At 61.7% G+C, this 21,426-nt stretch overlaps 1 protein-coding gene across 7 annotated transcripts in view; it reads left to right on the top strand.

Annotated features, from left to right (window-relative positions):
* Positions 1–21,185, top strand: part of CACNB1 (calcium voltage-gated channel auxiliary subunit beta 1) — a 30,960-nt gene extending 9,775 nt beyond the window's left edge. For 2 of the 7 annotated variants that reach the window (XM_054014659.1, XM_054014660.1), the window contains exons 3-14: positions 4,661–4,780; positions 6,737–6,859; positions 7,090–7,226; positions 8,017–8,093; positions 8,961–9,118; positions 11,140–11,220; positions 11,735–11,793; positions 12,324–12,433; positions 14,423–14,574; positions 15,560–15,655; positions 16,054–16,239; positions 18,130–21,185. In XM_054014659.1, coding sequence (XP_053870634.1) covers positions 4,661–4,780; positions 6,737–6,859; positions 7,090–7,226; positions 8,017–8,093; positions 8,961–9,118; positions 11,140–11,220; positions 11,735–11,793; positions 12,324–12,433; positions 14,423–14,574; positions 15,560–15,655; positions 16,054–16,239; positions 18,130–18,600 — 1,770 coding nt within the window. In that variant the 3' untranslated portion in view covers positions 18,601–21,185. Of the gene's footprint in view, positions 1–2,048; positions 2,111–4,660; positions 4,781–6,736; positions 6,860–7,089; positions 7,227–8,016; positions 8,094–8,960; positions 9,119–10,720; positions 10,741–11,139; positions 11,221–11,734; positions 11,794–12,323; positions 12,434–14,422; positions 14,575–15,559; positions 15,656–16,053; positions 16,384–18,129 lie in introns of those variants that run through there. The other 5 variants (XM_054014664.1, XM_054014662.1, XM_054014661.1 and 2 more) reach the window with 5 other exon arrangements.
* Positions 21,186–21,426: the final 241 nt, after the last annotated feature.

Here is a 21,426-nt window from a genome sequence, read left to right as displayed (position 1 = left end):
TTCCCCCAGCTGGTGGAACATTGTGCCAGACCCTGCACCCCCCACAACCACTCCCCCCCTGCACCCCGTACACCCTCCGGCTTCTGCCATCCCCCCAGCCTTCTTCCACCTCCTGCTTCCTCCTCGCTCCATTCCCAGCCCCCCCAAGAACCTCGCTTCTACTGCAGCCCATGCCCCCCCGAGCCCCTCTTCTTTCCCAGCCAGAATTCCCCATAACCCCTCTGCCCCACTCTCCCCCCAGATGCCCCTTTGCTCTCCCTTCCACATTCCTGTCCATCCATGATCTCAGTACAGAGAACCTCTCCTTCCTCCCGTACAGGGAGCCAAGGATCTGGTGGGTGTGTCCCCCACCCCCCAATACTTCTGGGAGGTTGGGGGCTGAGGCTCCGGGTGGGGGAGGAGCAGGACGCGCCATGGCATGGGGAGGAGCTGGCGGGGATTCCTGGTCGTAGGGAGCAGGCTGGAATTGTCCCTCCTCCCAATGGGTTGTGCAATAGTTAACTTGGGCATCAAGGAGTGAGAGGCGAGGGGGCGCTCTCCCTTCTGGGTCAGTGCTGACCCCAATGCTCCAGGATGGCACTAGGGGGGCGCCATGCTCCAGGAGAGGGTGCTCAGTACGGGCCCTCCTGCCCGTGGAATCAGTGCTGACCCCAGTATTCCAGCTTGGCACTAGGAGGCGCTCTGCTGTTCTAGGGACTGTGTCTGGAGATGTAAAACCTAGGTCCTGACCATGGCCTGGGGTTCAGACTCCCCCGTTGCCTGTTGGTTGCTGAGCGTTCCACTCCGAGGTGGCTGCATGGCGGGGGATGGCACGGCTTACCGAGAGCTTGGGAAGCACATTGAGAATCTTGTGCTGTGTCAATGTATCAATGACCCTTCCCGGCCCCCAGGAAATTCTGGTGATCTCTGAGGTACCCAGCCATGGGGGGGCAGGTTCCTCTGGTCGCAGACCAGCAACAGACTGTTTGCCGGCTACACGTTTACAAAGGAATTAGTGGGGAGAGGGGAAAATTCTTGGAGGGCTGAGAGCCGGGAAAGGAAGGGTATGGGTCGGGGTTGTGGTCTAGGCCTCAGGAGATCTGCGTTCGAATTCCGGCTCCGCTGCTAAATCTCTGTGGGACCTTGGGCCTGACTTTTCAGGGCGCAGCCCGCACGATGGGGTGGGATTTTCCATAGGGCTACGCACTTGGAAATCTGGCCCTGTGGTGCCACTCTGTGCCTCAGTTTCCCCCACTGGATCCTGACCCACCTCTTGGAGTTCATTATCATGCGGCAGGGGCTCGAATACTCTGGGTTGAGGGGCTGGAGAAGCAAATAAGGGCTGCTGGGGAAGTCTGGATCCAGACTCTCGCCCCCCATCCCCTATTCCCATTCGTCTTGGCTCCGTGTGCTCCACGACTGCGCAACCCCAAGCACAGCTCCCGTTGGCACGGGCAGGGCTAGGTGCCATCCCTGGCCCCCGATCCAGTGCCTTTGCTCCGTGGCACATCCCAGCACGGTAGCTGCTCGCTAAACCCCCGTGTGCCCAGAAATCCCTCTCAGCTGGGCGGGTTGTTCCCCTTCCCCCACGGCAGGGCTCCCCCCCAGCACCTCCTGTTTCACTTTGCAGGGCTTCAGAACAGCATGCTCGTTCTTAAAGGGCCTGTGATCCCCCGCACACGTCCCCAGCTGGGCCACATGCCGGCTCCACTCATCTATGACACTCGCTCGGTCGCTGAGCCAATCGCGTCCCGGCCCCACGTCATCAGCTCCTGGCTCCTTCCAACTCCTGCCTGCCTGTGTCTCCGGTCCGGTCGGAGGCAGGGAAGCCGGGCAGCACTTCCTCATGAGCTCGCCTCCCCCAGCCCTGGGGCAGGGCAAATGGTACCTCTGAGAGAGAAGCCCCAGGGCCACCCACCCACCCCACCCCGGGGCGCCGATTCCCACTCCCGAAGCCCTTGATACTCAGTAAAACTGGGTCGTGGCTTCCCCTCCTTGTCTGCTAGCCGCGTCTCCCAAAACCCTCCGCACCTCTGACTGGGGCCCCCCCTCCCAGCTGGGCTGCCCCCCCTTCTGTGTGCCCCCGCTCACGGCCAGGATGTATCTGTATTGGCTGGACGACTCAGAGGAGGTGAGTACACTGCTACCTTGGCTTCGAACCCTGTCTGTCTGGGTTAGCCCCACTCCAGGGCTGCCTGGCCAGAGTTAGGGGGCCAAAAAGGGGAAATCGGAGGGGGGAGGGTTTGCATGTCGCTGCGGGGACGTGGTCCCCCTCCAGCCGGATCCAGGTAAATCATCTCCACTCCTGACTGATGTTAGCCCAGGCTTGCAAAGATCCATCCATCCTCGCGCAGCACAGGCCGGCCCCCTCAGCAGGTCCCCCCACCCCATTGACTCTCTCTGGGGGGGGCTCCTTAGAGGATGCATCTATGTTTGATTGAGTGAAAACTGCTGGTGTGTTTAAACCCAGCTGGGAGCGAAGGGCACCTGGAACTGCCCTGAGAGGAGGCTGGCACGGTTTGGGGGGGGGAGGGGGGAATGCTCTGTGGGGCTCTGCAGCGCCCCTTCTGGTTGGCCTGAGAATAGCCCCCTGCCCTCAGCTCCTGGCCCCTTGGGGTCGTTCAGTTATTGGGGTTCCGGAGAAAGCAGCAAGTTTAATTTAGATCCCGAGCACTGAGTGCCTGTGATTAAAGGGGAGCCCCGTCGGTTCCTCGATCCCCACTGAGCTGCCAGCCGGGGGTGCTGCTCCCCCCATTCCTGACACAGCCGGGGAGGTAGATGACCTCGCTGGGTGGGTTGAGAGCTGACTAATTAGCGCAGATGTTTCGGGGGCTCCGGCGGAGGCAGCCGCATGGCTGAGGGCTGCCATCTCTGCCCCCGGGGCCCGGAGACTTGGAAGCTGTCTGGGAACCCCGCAGCAGGACTGAAATGGGAGGTGCCCCAAGAGAACACAGGAGTCCCCAGGGAAATGAGTTTGCTAGTCCTCCCCTTCCCCGAGGGTCACCCGTTTGGTGATGCAGGGTCATTAGCAGCCTCTGCTCCGCAGAACACTGGGTCGGGATTCAGGGCCTTGGCAGAGCTGGGGGGCAAGAATTGGCATAGTGGGGCGGCTGAGGGTCGGGATTGAGGAGTGTTAGGAGAACAGTGCGGGGGGGCCTCTCTAAACTGCCCTTCACGGTTAACCCCCCTTCCTTGGATGCCCCGATTTCCTGAACAAACCCGGCCCCTGAGCTCAGTGCCCACATTGTATTGGTATGACTGGGCAAGGCTGGGAGCAGTGCCAGACCCAGTGCCCCATGTCAGCAGCTGGGATACCTTCTCTTTGGGCGCCTGCTCCCGCGTTCACGGCCCTGCCAGGGCTCTCCGGTAACTAGGAAGCGCCATTCATCAGTCAGGGCCGAGAGCTTGCACAGTCCTGTTTCCCCTGCACTGATCCCCAGGGGGACGTGTGTCAGGGTCCACCAGAACGCAGGGGTCTGCCCCCACAAAGGACAGATGCCTCCCATCCCCATGTGGACTCTTCGCCTCCTCCCTCCCCTGAGTTCTCTGCCAAGCTCGGGGCCTCAGTTTCCCCACCAGCATCGGGACCCCCAAAGCTGAGGCGCCGGGTGGGAGCAGAGCACTTTGACAGCTTCATTAGCAGGCCTCAGCCTGTGGGTTGGGGGCTCGTGCTGGGGATGTGGGACAGGCCAGGGACCCTATCCCCACTGGATCAGACACCCACTGGCCAGCACAGGGCATGAACCCTTTGGAAGCTGCAATCAGGGCTTCCTGGGAGCCTCAGAAATAGCATGGACGTGGCAGGGGATTTGCTAGGATCCCTTGCCCCAGCCCAGCTCCCTCCTCATTCCTTGCCCCCTCCCCTCATGCCCCATGTGGAGGGCCCAGCTCAGCCCTTTAGATCTAGGAACAAGAGAACGGTCCCAGAGGTGGCCCCTGGGTCTCACTCACCACCCCACTCCTTGTTGGTTCTCCTGCCCCTGCTCCATTAAGGATGTGGGTTTCCAGGCCCCTTACCCCAGGGAGACTGTCTGTTTCTAGGCGCCCACCCCCCCCGACTCCCAGCCTGTGGCCCTGTTTCTCTTGCCAGTGCTGGTGCTTTCATGGGGTCTGATGCCACCCCCCAGCCTGGCGCTGCCCTGTCCCATGCCCGCTATCACGTTCCATCCCAGAGCGGTGAGAACAGCTGCACCTCCTTCCCTGCCACTCCGCTTAACCCTCGCCATGCTAGGGGCAACTGAGGCACAGAGAGTCAGCGGCAGGACTGGGAATGGAACCCAGGAGTCCTGACTCCTGCACCATAGTCACTACGTTGGACCCCACTCCCCTTCCGGAGCTGGCAGAGCCCCAGAGTCCTATAAACCCTCCTGCCCCGCAGGGGCGTAAGGTCCCTTAGGGCTTGTGTCTAGCTCACACCATGGAGGTTTTACCCCGTGTGCCGGCGGTGGGGGTTGCTACAGCCCGGGATGGGCTGTGCTGGTCAATGGTTTGTTTCTAACGTGCCCAGAGGCCACGGTGATGGGTGCATAATGAATGAAATCCAACCGCCTCTAGCGCGTCCCCGCAGTTTCACAGGGTGATCAGTGCATCCCCCTGGGTATCCCCTGCCGCTCTAAATGGATTCACTCGGCTGTGTGGCCATGGCGCCCCCCCCTTCTGATGCGGGTGCTTGCTCCCCCAGGGCTCCGCGGATTCCTACACCAGCCGCCCCTCGGACTCAGATGTGTCTCTGGAGGAGGATCGCGAGGCACTGCGCAAGGAGGCCGAGCGCCAGGCCCTGGCGCAGCTGGAGAAGGCCAAAGTAGGTGCCGGGGCGTGTGCTCAGAGGCGGGGAGAGGGGAGGTTCCTTCACTCCGGTTCTGTCTCTGAATCGCCTTGTGCAGGCTGCGGGGACCAGGGGTGGAAGCTGATCGGGCTGGTGGCCCACGCAGGGAAACACGGGCTGTCCGGGAGCTTATGGCTGGCACTTCGCCTTCCTACCTGCTGAGCCAGCATGGGGCGGGGCGGGGCAGGGTTGGTTCAACTCCTCCTTCCCCAGCTGCGTCTCATCCCCGCCCCCATCGCCAAGCTGCCCGGTGCTAGGAGATGAGCCCCCAGCTTTCTGGCCAGGCCCCTTTCCCGTCTGCGACGGAACAGGTTGCATTGCTGTGCCGACGCCCTGACTCGCAACCCAGTTCCAGAAAGCCCCGCTCTGCAGGGGGAGCCGAGTGCCAGGGATCCCTGGCTGTTCCCTCCCTCCCCTCACCCAGTGTACTAGCTGTTCTTGCTGCAGCGGGCCATAAATCCCGCCGTCCAGGGACCACCATCGGCTAATTCATTTGGCTAATCTTGATGAAACGTCTCATTGACCCGGGCTGGGCTCGGGAGAGTGCTGGTGCCAGGAGACTGCGGGCTGGCGCTGCCCCTCCTGGCGGTATCCCAGCCCTTCCATTACCCCCCCTCCTCCCGGGGCTGCCTGCCAGCTAGCACTGGCTGCCAAGTGGGGGAAGGGCCCCCCCGCCTCATCCAGGGACTGCTGCCGTCCTGCTACAGGTTGGGGACAGGGGGACGCACCCTGTAGCCATATCCACACGGGGGGGCGGGGTACACTCTCTTCTGGCCAGAGGCCCTGCGGGAGGCAGACCCTTTCCCAGCCTGCCCCCGCTATCCCATGGGTCACCCCACTGTCTGAGCTAGCAGGAAGACACCAGGCATCAAAATCGCTTCCTGAGGCCTTCCCAGGGCTGGGCACAATCAGGGTGTGAAGTTGACCGCTCTGGGAGGGGAGTGTGGATTAGTGGTTACAGCAACTGGTGTTTGGGCATCAGGACTCCAGGGTTCTATTCCCTGCCTGACCTTGGGCACGTCTCACCACCCCGTGCCTCAGTTTCCCCTTTGTACAATGAACATCAGGCTTCCCAGGGGCCTGCTGGGACCCTCCATCCCAGGCTGAGCCTGGGCGGCCCCTTGGTGCTCACCTCTGCCCCCATGCTCTTCCCCGGCCTGAGTGCACACCGCTCCCCTGCCCCCAGCCAGGCTCCCTGGGAAGAGGGGAGCTGTCGGCCCTGCCCCAGCCCCTGCTCTCCAAGCAGCGCTCGCTGGCTGCACAGTCCTGCTGCCATTAGCTAATGAGGCCCCGTCTCTTCCCGCCCCCCCCCGATGCAGTGGGTTTGCACGCCATGCAGCCACAGCACCCCCTCGCTCTGCTGCTGGCAGCTGAGGTGTAATGTCCATTAGGAGACGTGCCAGCCCCTCTCCCAGGCAGGGCCAGTCCATTAGCGCAGCTCTGTGCGGGAGCAGAACCAGGGCACCATGGGACCGGGGACAAGGCCAAGGCCCTGTAAGGCTCTAGGTACCAGATCGGCATCGCCGGCAGAGCAAAGGCCTCTGTTTATCGCCCAGCCAGGCAGGGTTTCCCCATCTCCCCTGGCGCTGGCAGGCCCCTCTATAGGTGGGTCAGCTCGGTCGCCCAGGTCCTCTTTTGGGGCAGCCGTTGTGACCAAGAACCACCCAGCTCTTGGGGTGGGGGTCCACTCCGTTCCTTTGGGGAGGGACCCGTTCTCCTTGGTTCCTATGGTGGAGAGAGAGTTGTTCCTGGATCAGGGGTGAGAATTTGGCCCCGGATTGCTAACTCCCTTCCTGGCTGGTCTCTGCAGCTGCTAGGTAACGGCGTTCTCTGAAATGCCAGAGTAATGCAACCTTCTGTCTGGGGGATCCGGGCCCTTCCAGCGTCTCTCTCCTCCTTTCCTCTCCCCCCGCTAACCTGTCTGCTGAACAGACCAAGCTGGTGGCATTTGCCGTGAGGACAAACGTGGGCTACAACCCTTCCCCCAATGATGACGTGCCGGTCCAGGGGATGGCCATCTCCTTCGAACCCAAGGACTTCCTGCATATCAAAGAGGTAGGGGTTGGTGCGGGCCCAGGCCAGGCTGGGGCTCTGGGGACCGCAGCGGCAGGGGAACGGGCTCGGCACTGTGTTGATGGGCGTGGGTTTGACATGGAGAGGACACGGGCCCAGCATGGCATTGATGGGACAGGCTCGGTGCAGAGGGGGATGGGCTCAGCGTGGGGGGCGGGGGGAAGGATGGACTCGGCACCGTGTCTCAGGCCCCTCTTCTCTCCGTGCTGCAGAAATACAACAACGACTGGTGGATCGGGCGCCTGGTGAAGGAGGGCTGCGAGGTGGGGTTCATCCCCAGCCCCGTCAAGCTGGAGAACATGAGGATGCTGCAGGAGCAGAAGATGAGGCAAAACCGCCTGAGCTCAAGGTGGAGCAGCGGGGCGGAGTGGAGAGAGGGGGAATTGCGACTGTTGGTCACATCCACATGCAGCCTGGAGCCCTGGGCACCAGAGGGGAAGGCCCCCCTGGGGATTGAGAGCAGTGGGTTATGGGTAACTGAGGCAGACCCAACTGTAGCCATCTGAGCAAATCCACTCCAGTGAGAGACTGGGAGTGGGAGGAGGATCAATGTGCCCTTCCAGTGGGCTCATTATGGGGCACCTTGGGTCATCATTCCCTTTGCTCAGTGGTAAACTCCTGCACAAGGAGCCAGGCAGGGGAGAACCAGCTCTAGGATCAGCAGTGACAACAACTGAGGATACAAAGGGCCTTCCATCCCCATGCTTCAGGGCAGAACCTGAGTGCTGGCTGGGAAGGGGTCAGGAGGAACGTGCAGGAATAGGTGGACTCATTGGTCTGAACTGGCACAGTAGGGAGAATAGCTGTCTAGAGGGGCCCTTGATCTGATCTGGTACATCACTGGGTGAGTGGGAGAGTGCTGGACTCTGGCCCCAGTGGTCTGATCCCAGCTGGGAGAGGGAAATAGGAGATATCAGGCTAGAATTGCACATGGCATTGTTCTGGTGCTGCGGTTCCAGATGTAAGTCTCTCTTAGAATCTGGGCATGGAGGGCAATTCCCCCTTGCATGGAATTTGCCGTGGTAGGGCCCTCTGTTGCTTCCCAGACTGCCCCCCCCACACACACACAGCTTCTCCCCCCCGCAGGAAATTCCCTGTCTCCAGGCCCTTACTGCTCCTTGCCTTTCTGCCCCACGCAGCAAATCGGGGGACAACTCCAGCTCCAGCCTGGGAGATGTGGTGACGGGGACCCGCAGACCCACCCCGCCTGCCAGTGGTAAGACCACCCCCTCCCTTTGCTGTTTGACAGCGGACAGCCCCCAGCTGGCAAAGTTCACTGCACCACTAAGAGAGACTGATGGAGAGGGGCTGATTCTGGCTGTGGCCTTGGCGATAACAAAGGGCTGAAATGCCAGGTCTCTTCCCCCTTTAGCCCCTGAGACCAGCTAGTGCCCCAGTGGCAGAGAGACAAGGATGCCGGCCTGGACGTGCCCAGCTTTCTTCTCAGCAATCCTACTGCAGCTCCTGGAATCTCCATGCCCCCTACAAACGCAGGCCAGGGCTGAGACACAGGCACATACACAGCACCCAAGGACTGGCGGGGAGCACATGGCTGTGCCCAGGGGGTCCCACACATGGGCAGCCGGGTTGATGAGCTCTCGCACTGGGCTGAGCGTGTGGGGCCCGCCATACATGCTGGCACGCACATGGAGAGTCATGCACATGTGTGGATGAACAACTGGGCACAGGCAGAAGGACGTTTATACAGGAAGGCTCCAGGTCTGCCCACCGGGGCACAGACATCCCCTGGACATGCCCACTTATGCCCACCTCCATGGCATGCAGAGGAAACCTGCTACCAGCCGCCCTGTCGCCCTCACAGGTGGGGTACCTGATGGTTCTGCCCCCACACTGACCCCCTCTCTATGTTGTCTGTAGGGAAGCGTCAGGTTTCCCCCCTCCTTTCATTTTTCTCTTTCGTTCACTGAATCATTTTTTCCTCCTTCCTTTAGTACATTTTTTCATTCTTTTGTTCTTTTCAGCTGTTTCTTTTTTTTTTTCTGTTTTACTTTTTCTTCCTTCCCTCCCTCCCTCCCTTCTTTCTTTCTTTTTGTTTTCTCCCTTCCCCCATTCTGCCCCCCAGGTACTCTGGACATGACTAATTTAGCTTATGACCTAGACGCCCTTGACTTAGAGCTGGAGGAGGCCGAGGGCCTGGAGAACCCCCGATCCCCTAAGGCTAGCGTCAGCAGTGTCACCACGTCCCCCTCCAACGTCAAGCGCATCCCCTTCTTTAAGAAGGTAAAGGAGCCCAGAGCGGGGCTCTGCACCCGCCTGCCGCACCGTTGCTCACGCCTGCTGCTAATACCCGTGATTCACCCTGTGTGTGGGGCTCGCTGACCTGGTTGGGGAACTTTGGATTTCGGGGGAGGGGAGGGGGGCAGAAAGGGCCATGGTTTGGACGTGGTCCCATTGTCGTTCAGCTACTGTGGGGCACACTACGGGGTAAGAGCAGCATCTCACAGGCACCAGGGGACCTATAGCCGGAGCTGGATGTCCCCTTTGCAGGCTATTTTGGGTGTGTTCCCCATCAGACCAGGAAACCCCGTCTCCAGCATGGCCTGGAAGGAGGCAGCCATCGGGGGTGTCCCCCATCTGGCCCCCCCATACACGGGTGCACATGAGGCATGGGAATGGTATGTTCCAGTGATCACACATATGGCCTATGAGTTAAGAGCAATTCTGTTGACACCCTCCCCACATGAAGCATGGGAACGGAGCAGTCCAGCGCTGCCTTGCCCCTGTGAAACGCGGGAATGGAACATTCCAGTGGTTCCGATGCTACCAGCATAAAGCATGAGAGTGGAATGTTCCAGCACTGCTCCTCCCCCATGAAACATGGAGTGGAACATTCTGGCAGCTCCTCACACCATGTGAAGTCTGAAGCACTGCCCCCCCCCCATGTAAAGCATGGAATGGAATGTTCCAGTGTTTCCCTCCCCCCTCCCATGAAACTCTGGAGTGGAACGTTCTAGTGGTTCTCCAAGCATGGGAATGGAATATTCCAGTGCCACTGCTGCCCCCCCCCCGAAAGTTGGGAGTGGAATGTTCTAGCGGTTCTCCAAGCATGGGAATGGAATGTGCCAATGCTGCGCCCCCATGTAAAGCATGGGAGTGGTACGTTCCAGTGCACACTCCCCCTCCCTGCCCCCCCCCCAGGAAACATGGGAGTGGCATGGACTGTCCCATCCCATCCTGCCCCCATTAGATGTGGGGGGGGGCTCCCATTGGGCCCCTGTGGCCTGGAGGTTGCTGGGATGCTGCTTGTTGAGCAGCCCGGGGGGCGCACTAGAGTACACGGGCAGGGGCTGCAGCAGGGTGTTCCAGGACATTCCTTACCCAGGGGTCCCCAGTGATCCACAGAGCTGGGGAGCAGTTTGGGGGGGGGATTCAGTTCAGGGCCAGGGGGGCAGCCTGGGGGCAAGGGCCTGTGAGCCACGGGGGCAGGGGAGGAGGGCATTGCTGCTGCCAAGGGGGGAGGGTGTTCGCAGTGCCAGGGTGTGTGGATTGAAGAGGGCGGGTGTGAAGTGGAGAGCAGGGCCAGCGCAGGGGGGAGCTGCGTAGCACCTGGGGGACACCTGTGGGAGCCAAGCCACCCCCCCCCCACATGTGGTCACACTCCCTCCCTTAGATCCTCCCCCCCTCCCCATTCCTTCTTGCAGTCTGAGCCAGGTTCCAGAGCCCCCTCCCCTGCCTGTCCCCATTTCCCACACCGCCGGCTACAGAAACCTCCCTGCTGCCGCTGCGTGTCTGCTGGCGTGACCTGTCAATAACACGCATGCCTTGTTTATCTTCTCTCGCCTGCCCCCTCCCCGCCCCATTAATGGTGATCACTGGACATAGCCAAGCAGAAGCAGAAATCGGTGAGTAAAAGGGCTTTACTTGACCTGCCTGTAAAGGGTGAGGGCGGGCCCGGGACCCCATAATGATCCTTCCCCACCTGGCTTCTCCTCCACCAGCGGTGTACCAGAGCCAACAGCATGGGTGTTCCCATGCCATCAGCTCCCTTCTCCCGGCACCCAATGTCACCACCTGCGCTGGGCCATGATGGCACAAAGGCAGAACCTCCCAGCATGGCCACCCGGCCCCAAGCCAAGGGGGCATCAGCATGAGCTGGGTAGCCTGAGCGCAAGAAGATGCCAGCTTTCCCCCTACCCTGCAGGGCACTTGGGTTTTGTAGTGCCCCCATGGGGGTTGGGTCCCCTGGTCCGGTGACTCCCCCCGGGCACACGTCACACCTTGTCTTTTGCCCTCTCCGGCAGGCGGAGCATGTGCCGCCGTACGACGTGGTGCCCTCCATGCGGCCGATCATTCTTGTGGGGCCGTCCTTGAAGGGGTACGAGGTGAGCCTGGGGTGGGTGCATGGGGGGGGCAGGCTGGGAAGGTGGAATGTTCAGCAGCTTCCTGGAGAGCAGGTGACCCTTGATCTCATTCACCCTGTTTCACCCATCCCCATCTGTCTGTCCATCCATCCACTCGGCCATTCCCTCTTCCCCCTCCCCTCCCGTCTCACCGATCCCCCCCCACCCCCCCTTGTCTTGCCCCACTCCACCTCTGCATCTGCCCACGTCCTCCTCTCTCCATCTCCGGGACCCATCTGCTCTGTCTCCCTCTCCACACTGATCGTATCAGAGAGGGCTTTCTCCAGTGACAGTGACCAAGCTTGAGGGTCTGTGCCAGGGGGAGCCAGTGGCATCTGACCTCTGAAATCACTGCCCACCCCTCCAATGTCCATTGCTCTCTCCTTTTCTAACCCCCCTCCACCCCCATGCGCACACACCTCGATGCAGTGAATCCCGACTCCCCCTCCCTCCCGCCCCCCAGGTGCCTGACTCCATCGTCCCCCTCTCTCCCCAGGTGACGGACATGATGCAGAAAGCCCTCTTCGATTTCCTGAAGCATCGTTTCGACGGCAGGTGCGGGGGCTTCTTGGACAGATGCTGCCAACTCTCCCCCCCCCCCCCGCCACGGCCCTTTTTGGGCACTAGGGAAATGGCGTTTTACTCAAAATCCCAGTTTCTGGGCGTCGCCCCATGCAAGGCGCCTGGTCACCACGGCGACAGGCTCCGTAGGGTCTGACAGAGAGAGATCCCAGCGTGTCGGCTGCACGCAGGACACTCTGTCTGAGCTAGACTATCCCCCATCCCATCCCCAGCCCTCTTCATCGGAGGCTCTCCAAGCACTCTGTCTGCACGAGAACCCAGGCGTCCGGACCTCTCGCCTTGTGCCCCCTTGCCGGGCAGGCAGCAGTGAGCAGCCCAGATGGCGTTGTTCCCCCTGTGGGGATTCTGCCCCCAAGGTGCTGGGGTTCACAGCCTGACTTCTGCCCCCAGGGCTCCTTTGGGGTCCTGTTGTCTGGCCCTGGTGGGGCGGGCACCTGGCTGGAGGTCACGGCGAATGCCAGAGGGCCCCCTTCACGCTCTCTTCCTCGCTCTGTCCCTCTCAGAATCTCCATCACGCGGGTGACGGCCGATATCTCCCTGGCCAAGCGCTCCGTGCTGAACAACCCCAGCAAGCACACCATCATCGAGCGCTCCAGCACCCGCTCCAGCCTGGGTGAGGCTATGGTGGGGGGCAAAAGGGGGGGGGGAGCTGTGGATTTAACCCTTTCCTACACCCCAGCCCCGCTTGGTTACCCCAGGCCTGTTTTGTTTTTTGGCTGACTCTCACTTAGACTGACTGCCTGGTTTGGAGGTTGAACCCTTTCAAGCCTGCCTGGCTTGGATCTGTATCCACTGGGAGCTGCCCCGGCTTCCTGCGTCCTCCCCTCCCTCATCCCCGGGTGGCCCTGGAATGCCCACCATGCCCCAGGGCATCTCTTCCCCTCGCCCTGTCCGGAAGGGCTCTCCTGGCCCATGCTCCCTGCCTCGCCTGCTCCTGGGCAAGGCCAATTGGCTTTGCTCTCGCCTGCTTGTGCTAGATGGAAAGAGAGGCCCGGTGGTGCCGCTCATGCCCCGAGGCATGCTGGGATGCTTGGCCACACCAAGCAGGGCCCCCCCAGTGCATGCTGGGTTGTGACGTGCCTCGATGACTCCCATTCAGCAGGGCCGGGGCGTGTTTCGGGTCTCCTGGGCACTGGCGCTGTCGCGTAGCGGGGTGACTAACAGGGCTTGCGTGAGCTGCGGCTGCTGACCCCGCTGGGCTGGGCTGGGGCGGGGCCTGACGCATTGACTCCTGGGATGATCAGTTCAATTCACTCCTTTTTTCCCCTCCCCTTTTTTCTTCCCCAACCCCCCTTCCCTCCGCGCTGCTTCCTTCCTCCCCTGCTCCTGGTACAGATGTCCTGGGTATGTAACCTTTAACCTCTCGGAGACCTGTCCAGACTGCTCCCTACCGTGCTGCCTAACCCTGTGGGATCCACTGCCGGCCTCGGTGTGCCGGGGGCCGACGTGTAACCCCCTGCTCCTACCGCCATGTGGACGCAGGGTCACTCCAACAGGGGACACGAGCGGGGCGGCAGAGCAAGATCGCTGCCCCGCCGATGCCCCCTGGCTCGGAGCTACAATGGGTTGGTCTGTGTGTGGGGCCGGAGTCAGCCAGGGCAGGAGTCCCCTCCTCAGGGGTCTGTCCCACACCCAGCCTGAAATGAGGCCTCGGGATTGAAGACAAGCTCAGGACGCTCATCCCAGATCCCAGGGTCCCCAGAGTCGGGCACGTGGGGATCTAGGTTTTGCTTTGTCCCCTGCTTGGCGTAAAGGGGTGTGTGTGTGTCCCTTCCCCCACCCTACCGTGCCCCCAGCTCCAGACCCTGCCCCACTTCGTGGCTTGATGATCTCTAGTCCATACTGGCTGTGCACCCAGCTTGGGCAGCGTTACACGTTGGGCACGTGCCAGGCATGAGCTCTGCGGAGCGATCCCACTGCCCAGTGTGCAGCACGGCATGAAGGTACCCGGCGTTGGGGACCCAGGAGACACATCCCTCCCGCTCATGTGTCTCGTGTGTGTCTGGGGGGTGGGAGGGCACTGCCTTTGGGATGCAGAGACCCCAGTATATGGCCCCTCCCTGTGGCTTTCCGCAATGCTGTTCCCCCACATAGACCCTCCATATCTCCCCCTTTCTCACCTCGCTTCCCCTGTTGCTATCCCCTCTGACAGCTCCCACCCCCTACAACATTCTGTGCCAGGATCCTCCCCACCTGGCCCCTTCCCCCCAACCCCTACCCAGGCTCTGCCCCCCCGGTCTCTCTACTCCTGGCCCCCCACCTGATCCTTGTCCCACATCTCTCACGGTCTCTCTGCCCCCCCCCATCTCCTCCCCACAGTCTCTCATGGTCTCCCTGCCCCCCCACTCCATCCCCTCCCCACAGTCTCTCACGGTCTCTCTGCCCCTGCCCCTCTCCCCCCACTCCATCCCCTCCCCACAGTCTCTCACGGTCTCTCTGCCCCTGCCCCTCTCCCCCCCACTCCATCCCCTCCTCACAGTCTCTCACAGTCTCTCTGCCCCTCCCCAATCCCCTCCCCACCGTCTCTCACGGTCTCTCTGCCCCTGCCCCCCCCCACTCCATCCCCTCCTCACAGTCTCTCACTGTCTCTCTGCTCTGACAGCTGAGGTGCAGAGCGAGATCGAGCGGATTTTCGAGCTGGCCCGGACACTTCAGCTTGTGGCCCTGGACGCCGACACCATCAACCACCCGGCCCAGCTGGCCAAGACCTCGCTGGCCCCCATCATCGTCTACATCAAGATCACCTCCCCCAAGGTGGGTGCGTTGGACCCTGCAGGGGGGTGGGCCAGCTCTTGTGTTGCAGCCTGGGGACTCGCTGCCCAGATCCTCCCATGCTGGGAACCCAGTGGGTATCAGAGAGAGGGGATGCCCCACAGACCTTTCCCCCGGAGCGCAGGGTTGGGGTATGCGCTCTGCAGAGGCCAGGGGTGTGGGCTGGGTATGTAACCGTAAACCTCTTGGGGACCAGTCCAGACAGCTCCCTGCCACGCTGCCTGACCCCGCGGCATGGCAGGGGCCGACGTGTAATCCCTTTCTACCGCCCCATGGCTGCGGGGTCACGCCAGCAGGCGCCATAGGTTGGGGGGAGCAGAACAAGATCGCTGCCCCACCGATGCCTCCGTGCTCAGAGCAGCTGGTGCTACAATCAACTGCTCCGTGTGTGGGGCCGATGTGTGTGGGGACCCTGCTCCATGTGTGGGGAGCTTTCCCGCCGCCCGGGGGTATCCCACACCCGGCCTGATACGAGACCTCAGGATTGAAGAAAAGCTCAAGCCGCTCATCCCGGATTCAAACGTCCCCAGGGTCCGGGCACGTGGGATCTGGGTTTTGGTTTGTCCCCTGGTGAGAGCAAGGCGGGGGGAGGGTTAGATCACAAGTGCAATGAGTTGTAGGGTCTCAGCCTTGTCCTCTAAGGGACATTTCTCCATGTTCAACACAGTAGTGTTTGCTTAAGAGAGGCCCAAGGCTGGGCTGGCAGCGGGCTGCGGGTCGGGATTGAGGGGCATCAGCAGAGCTGGGGGTTGGGGAACCCAGCATCTTAAAGGGACAGAGTTGCTTTCCTGTCTGAGCTCTGGGCTCAGACCCTGGCCCGAGCAGCAATGATACCTCATTCGCCCTGAGTCAGCCCCCCCATGCCCAGCCCCTCCCTTCGGGACTGGAGAGGAACAGAGAGCGGGGGATGCCCCAGGAACTCCTGATCCCTTCACCTGCGCTCATCTCCTGCCTCTTCCCCCTGCAGGTGCTCCAGAGGCTGGTCAAGTCCCGGGGGAAGTCCCAGGCCAAGCACCTGAACGTGCAGATGGTGGCGTCGGATAAGCTGGCACAGTGCCCTCCGGTGAGTACCTGTCCCACAGCCTGTCCCACCCCCTACCCCTCCGTTCTCCCTGCCACACAACTGCCCCACGCCCCCAGCTCAGCCAGGGAGTACCCACCCCACATCCACTGCTTGCCACACCGCTGCCCCACACCTCTAACTCGGCAGAATACCTGCCACGCCCCACTTGCCCCATACTCGCAGCCTGGGCCAAGTCCCTGCCAATGAATATCTGTCCCACAGCCTGCCCTGATCAGCTTATACCCCCACTACCTGCCCCCTCTGCCTCTCACTGCTAGCTTTATCAAGTACCCTTCTTTGCCCTGCCCCTCCCCACTCTCCCAGCTTGGCCAAGGCCCCGCCCTCTGCCCCTCCCCACACCCCCAGCTGGGCCACCTCACACCCCTCTCTCATTGCAGGAAATGTTTGACATCATCCTGGACGAGAACCAACTGGAAGACGCCTGCGAGCACCTGGCTGAGTACCTGGAAGCCTATTGGAAGGCCACGCACCCGCCCAGCAGCAACCCGCCCAATCCCCTCCTGAACCGCACCATGGCGACCGCCGCCCTGGCCGCCAGCCCCGCCCCCGTCTCCAACCTCCAGGTACAGGTGCTCACCTCCCTCAAGCGCAACCTGGGCTTCTGGGGCGGGAAGGGCAGCCTGGAGCAGGGGCTGAGCGCCCAGCCCAGGGTGGAGGAGCACGTGCTGTAGTTTTAAGAGGAGGAGCAGGTGGCGCCTTCAATGAACATGGAGGAAGAAATCTTCATGGGAAACCCCGGCTGATCCCCCCCAACCCCCGCCTCTGCTGCTGCCCCCCCGTCCCGCTGCCCCGTGTGCCCTGCACGTGGAGGGGTTCCCTCTGCCTGCCCAGCGTCGTTCTAAGGCTCAGGAACTGGGGGCATCACGTCCATGGGGGGAACGTGGAGGGATCTGCACCCCCTGCAGTGCCCTAGCACTGTAGCTGCATCACGGGGAGCCGGGCTTTGCCCAGGAAGTGCCATGCTGCCATCGGCCTCCCCCACCCCATCTGCCCCCCAAGGCTTCTGCATAAAAGCTGCCTGCTCTGGAGAGCTAGATCGACCCCGTCAGCCGGCTCTAGCGCAGAATCCTGTTTGCGTGGGGCTCCTTCCAGTCACCCCTCTAACGTGGGACCCATGGGCCTGCTGGGCTCTGCCCTCGGCGCAGTGCATTCTGGGATTCCCAAAGCACCGTTCCCGGAGTGGGAGCAAAGGCTGCTGGGTGATTTCCGAACACGAGGCTCTGCAGTGCAGGATGGGGGAGTGCTGGGGTAGGGGGGTGATTCCCTGTCCACATCAGAGGGCAGCACCAGCGCAGCCAGAGCTGAACCAGAAACCCCGGCACGGCTGTCGTGCGGTGCCAGGCGTCCCCTCGGCCAACGGCTTGTTGCAACGCCCTCCCCGCTAGTGTAGATGGGAGCCATTAGCGAGGAAGCGTCTGACAATTTCCTCACCCTGGCTAGGAAGCTGGGCTCCTTCTCCCATCTCCTCCCCTCGTGCTGTCCCCTGAAGTCCCCCACCCCCAAGGCATCCCAACTCCTGCCTGCAGGCTGCTGCCCCTGGTCTCCGAGAGCACTGAGCTCACAGGCCTCTGCTAAGGGCACCCCGACACACCATGTCTGTGCCCGCCCCTCGGGATCCGGCCTGTCTGGCTCCTCTGTTTGCTCCCGCCTGCTGCCTTAGTGAGTGGCTGGGCACCATCCCATAAGTGCAAGTGGAGATTCTCCAGCTGCCTGGGAACTGCCCCCAGTCGTGCCCCGCCCTGGTTGGGGGGGGGGAGGTCAGGGCATGGTTGTGTCGTGGTGTCTGTCGTTTGTAATGCTCGTTGGAAAGCTGAAGAGCTGCGGCTCATGGCCTCCTCCTCATTCGGGCAGGCGGGAGCCGGGCGTGCTTCTTTCATTCACACTCCACCAGCGCCCCTCAATCCCACAGCCCCCCGCTATGCCAGTCCAGGGCTCCCCACACTCCACCCTGCCAGTGCCCCATATTCCTGTCCACCAGCGCCCCTCAATCCCACAGCCCCCCGCTATGCCAGTCCAGGGCTCCCCACACTCCACCCTGCCAGTGCCCCATATTCCTGTCCCACCAGCACCCCTCAATCCCGCCCACAACCCCCCACCCCCACTATTCCAGTCCAGGGCCTCCCTCACCCACAGCTCTGCAGTTGCCTATCAGTCCTGACCCTCAGCCCTTGCATCCCAGCCCTGAACCCCACCTTTGCAAACCATCCCACACACTCAGCATTACAGGTATAACCTCCCCAGGGGCTGGGCTGAGACCCATAGTTTCATCTTCCTTGTGGCCCAGACTGGGATTGGGGACCTGGGCTCAGCAGGCCAGAGGCTGCTCTCGCTGTCTTGAGGATAGACGTGTGTATTAACCGGTACTGATCTGCCATTGTCGCCCCCTGACGGCCAGATTAACTCTGCCTTGTCTTCTCCCGTTCGCATGGTTTGTCGCTGCTTCTCCTAACCAGGGACCCTACCTAGTGCATGGGGAGCAGACGCGTGAGGGGGAGCGCGCCAGCCTGCACGACTACCCGGGGGAGCTGGTCAACCGCGGCCAGGGGCGGCCAGGCCAGCAGCACGCTCGCCTGGCCAACCGCGGCCTGTCCCGCCAGGACACCTTCGACTCGGAGACCCAGGGCAGCCGTGACTCTGCCTACACCGAGCCGGGCGATTCCTGCATGGACATGGAGACGGACCCCTACGAGGAGCCCGAGCCCCGCGGCGGCACCCCCGGCGCCTACCCCCGGGGCCTGGGCCGCCACCACCTCCACCAGCGCCAGGGCTCCTGGGACGAGGCCGAGCCCGACCACCAGAACCACAACCGGCAGCTGCGAGGCCGGAGCAAAGGGCGCGACCGCTACTGCCCCAATGAGGAGGAGGCCATGAGCCGGAACAAGAATGACCTGGAGGGCTGGGGGCGGGACGTTTACATCCGCTAAGGGATGGGGCACCTGGCTGCTAGGGGCCCCAGGGGGTGGGGCTTCGGTCAGCTAGGGGCCCCTGGGATGGGGCGTTAGCTACTGGGGGGGGGTTCAGTGTATCTGATAGGGGATCGCTCTCCTCTGAGCATAGCACCCCCCTGTGAGGCTGGTTTGTTTCATGCCCCCTAGCAGGGTTGGCCTGAGATTGTATGATGCTCCCCCCCCCTCCATGGGGATCCCTTGCCAGCAGTGCCGGGGGGCCCCTCTGCCAGTGGTGCTCCCCACTCAGCCCCCAGAGGGGCCCTTCTCATCTCCCATAAGATAGTGAAGATTCACTCCCACCTTAAACCCCTCAGGGGACCGGGGGGAGGGGCAGCCCAGTGTTTCTTGGGCTTTCCCCGCCCCCAAAGCTGACCAAACTGGGACCCAGCTTGCTTCCCCCTGCCTGCCCCCCTCACATGCAGATGTGTGGCATGGGGCACCATGCCCTGAGGCAGGGCACCTTCCCCCCCCGCCCCAGGGAGGAAAGCATGCTCAACCCTGGTATGTAACCGATCAGTCCCGGGGCTGCCTCAAAGCAGCCACCTCCTCCTCGCTCCCGGCCCTGTTCTGATCCCCGCTCACCCGGCCCCCCGTCCCGTTGTATTTCCATGGTGCTCTCAATGACCCAGCCGCCAGGGGAGTGGGACGGCCGGCGCCTCCGATCGGTGGAGAGAACCCAGCTCCCGGGGTCCCCGCCCAGCGCCAAGGAATCTCCTCTGCGGTCCAGTGCCTACAACAACCCAGCCCCTTGACCACACGGCCCCATCCAGGCCCAGCCGGCAGCTCCCCCAGCTCGATTTCGCCTGCCAAGACAGAGCGGAGGGGGCGATGCATGCGTGTGGGGTGTGCACTGGGGGCTGCCATGAGTGTGCCCCGTAAGGGACCCGACGTGGGGTGGCTGTGCTGAACGCGTCCACCCTGCCTGCTGAGCCGTGCGGCCTTCCCCGCATGTGAGTGCTGTGTGGTAGTCTGGGCGGGGCGCCCTAAGCCTGAAGTCGGCCAGGAGGGGCGGGTTGACACCCTGATTTCTGAGGGCAAAGCGCCCCTGGGCTGTAATGCCCCCCACTCCCCAAGGCGGGGAAGGGCTGACGGGGGCGGTATCTCCCAGCTAGCTTGAGAGGGGAGGTGTTAACAGCTTCTTGAGGCTCCGCTCTGGCCTGCCCTGTTCTCTTGCGCCCACTTCTGGGGTGGGAACCAGGGCTCATGGTCCTGCCTGTTGGGACCCTTCACTTCTGGGGTATTTTTATCCCGGATGGAGTCTGCAGCTCCCCAGCAGGCTCCTCCCCAAAGGCCCAGGCCCTTCCCTGCCCTCCCCACTGGGGCTCTGTTCCCCACACGCTGCCTGGGATGGTGGAAGCTGGGAGGAGGGTGGGGTGAAAGGGATCTGGATGGATCCAGCCCAGATCTCTGACTTTCTGGGCAGCGCTGATTTCCCTGCCCCCTCCCCACCTGGTGCCAAAACCTGGGCTGACATGAAATGGCATGGCTGCCCAGCGCCCCTCCCCTGTCCCGTGCCGTGTCTTGCGTCCCTGTGGCTGTCCGATGTGTGTCCAGTCCTGTCTTGTCCGGCCATGGTGCGTCCGTGTGTGTGTATGTAAGTACGTGTCTGTCCCCGGCCACTGCTACGCACCAGCTGGGACAGGGGCAGGACCTGGCTCTGCATAGCGCCTCTTGGATGTGAGTTCCCTGGCGCTCTGCCCATCGGACACCCCCCACATCACGTGTGCGCCTGGAGGGGCCTGTGCCGGCCTCCCTGCCCTGCCCGGCGGCTATGGATCCAGCCCACCCCTGCTCCGCCTGAAGGGAATGTTAAGCTTTGCTCTTAGAGTCCGTAGGGGGTGGGGGCAACCCCCCCCATTAGGGTATCACTGGAAGCTTCACCAGGGGAGCCCTGCCTTAGACCAGACCCATGGGCTGACCAGTCCCACATCTGGCATTCACTATAAACCCTGATTGTGCAGCACTGTCTGGGTTTCGGTGGCCTCTTGAGGTTGATTGGCAGCTGTCTGTGATTCCCGCGGTGCCGTCTAGTGGGTAGAACAGGGACCTGGGGTGCCTCAGGTCCACACCTAGCTCTGCCATTTTGTCAGGCTACACTCCTTTTCTGTGCCTCAGTTTCCCCTTTCTGTAAATGGGGGGATAACAAATGAACCTCCACTAAGCGCTATGAAATCTGCAAGCTCTAGCCACATCTATGTATTGTAGATACTGCACTTCATGGCTCTCTGTGCTACTGCTCATAGCTTCATGGTGGTAGCAGACCTAGGACTCAGCACACAGGCCTCTACCATTTGAACTACAGGAGAATCTCCTTTGGCAGTATGGGGCCTATGATACACTATTGAACCCAGTAGAGGGTGGCGGGGAGAAGGTGTCTATGAAATGCACACAGCCCGAATGTGAGCAAAGCCACTTGAAAGCAATGAACCATCCTGTATTTATGTCATTTAACAAACTATTTTAAAAGCGTATTTTATTTATTTATTATTGTTCATTCGGGGAGGGGGTAACGTTATCCCATTTGCTTGATTCTTTGTAATAAATATTTAATTGAGACCTCGCATGACTCTGCTGTGATGGGGTGTGTGGGAAGAACATTAGAGCCATGTGTTTATGAGTTTAACGCCAGATGATTCCCCTTCCACCCTTATCAGTTGGCTATCTCTGCAGTTTAGTCCATTTTAGATTGTTTTTTTCTTTTAAAGTGACAGATCAGACCCGCACCGACTGTCTCCTCCATCCCCTGTCGTATAATTTGATACTGCTGCTGTGAAAGCTCCAAAAACCCCAGCCCCATTACAG

The sequence above is a fragment of the Malaclemys terrapin genome, chromosome 25, assembly GCF_027887155.1.
Source record: "Malaclemys terrapin pileata isolate rMalTer1 chromosome 25, rMalTer1.hap1, whole genome shotgun sequence".
NCBI lineage: Eukaryota > Metazoa > Chordata > Testudines > Emydidae > Malaclemys > Malaclemys terrapin.
Note: the sequence above shows the minus strand (reverse complement) of the source record. Positions and strands in the feature narration are given on the sequence as shown.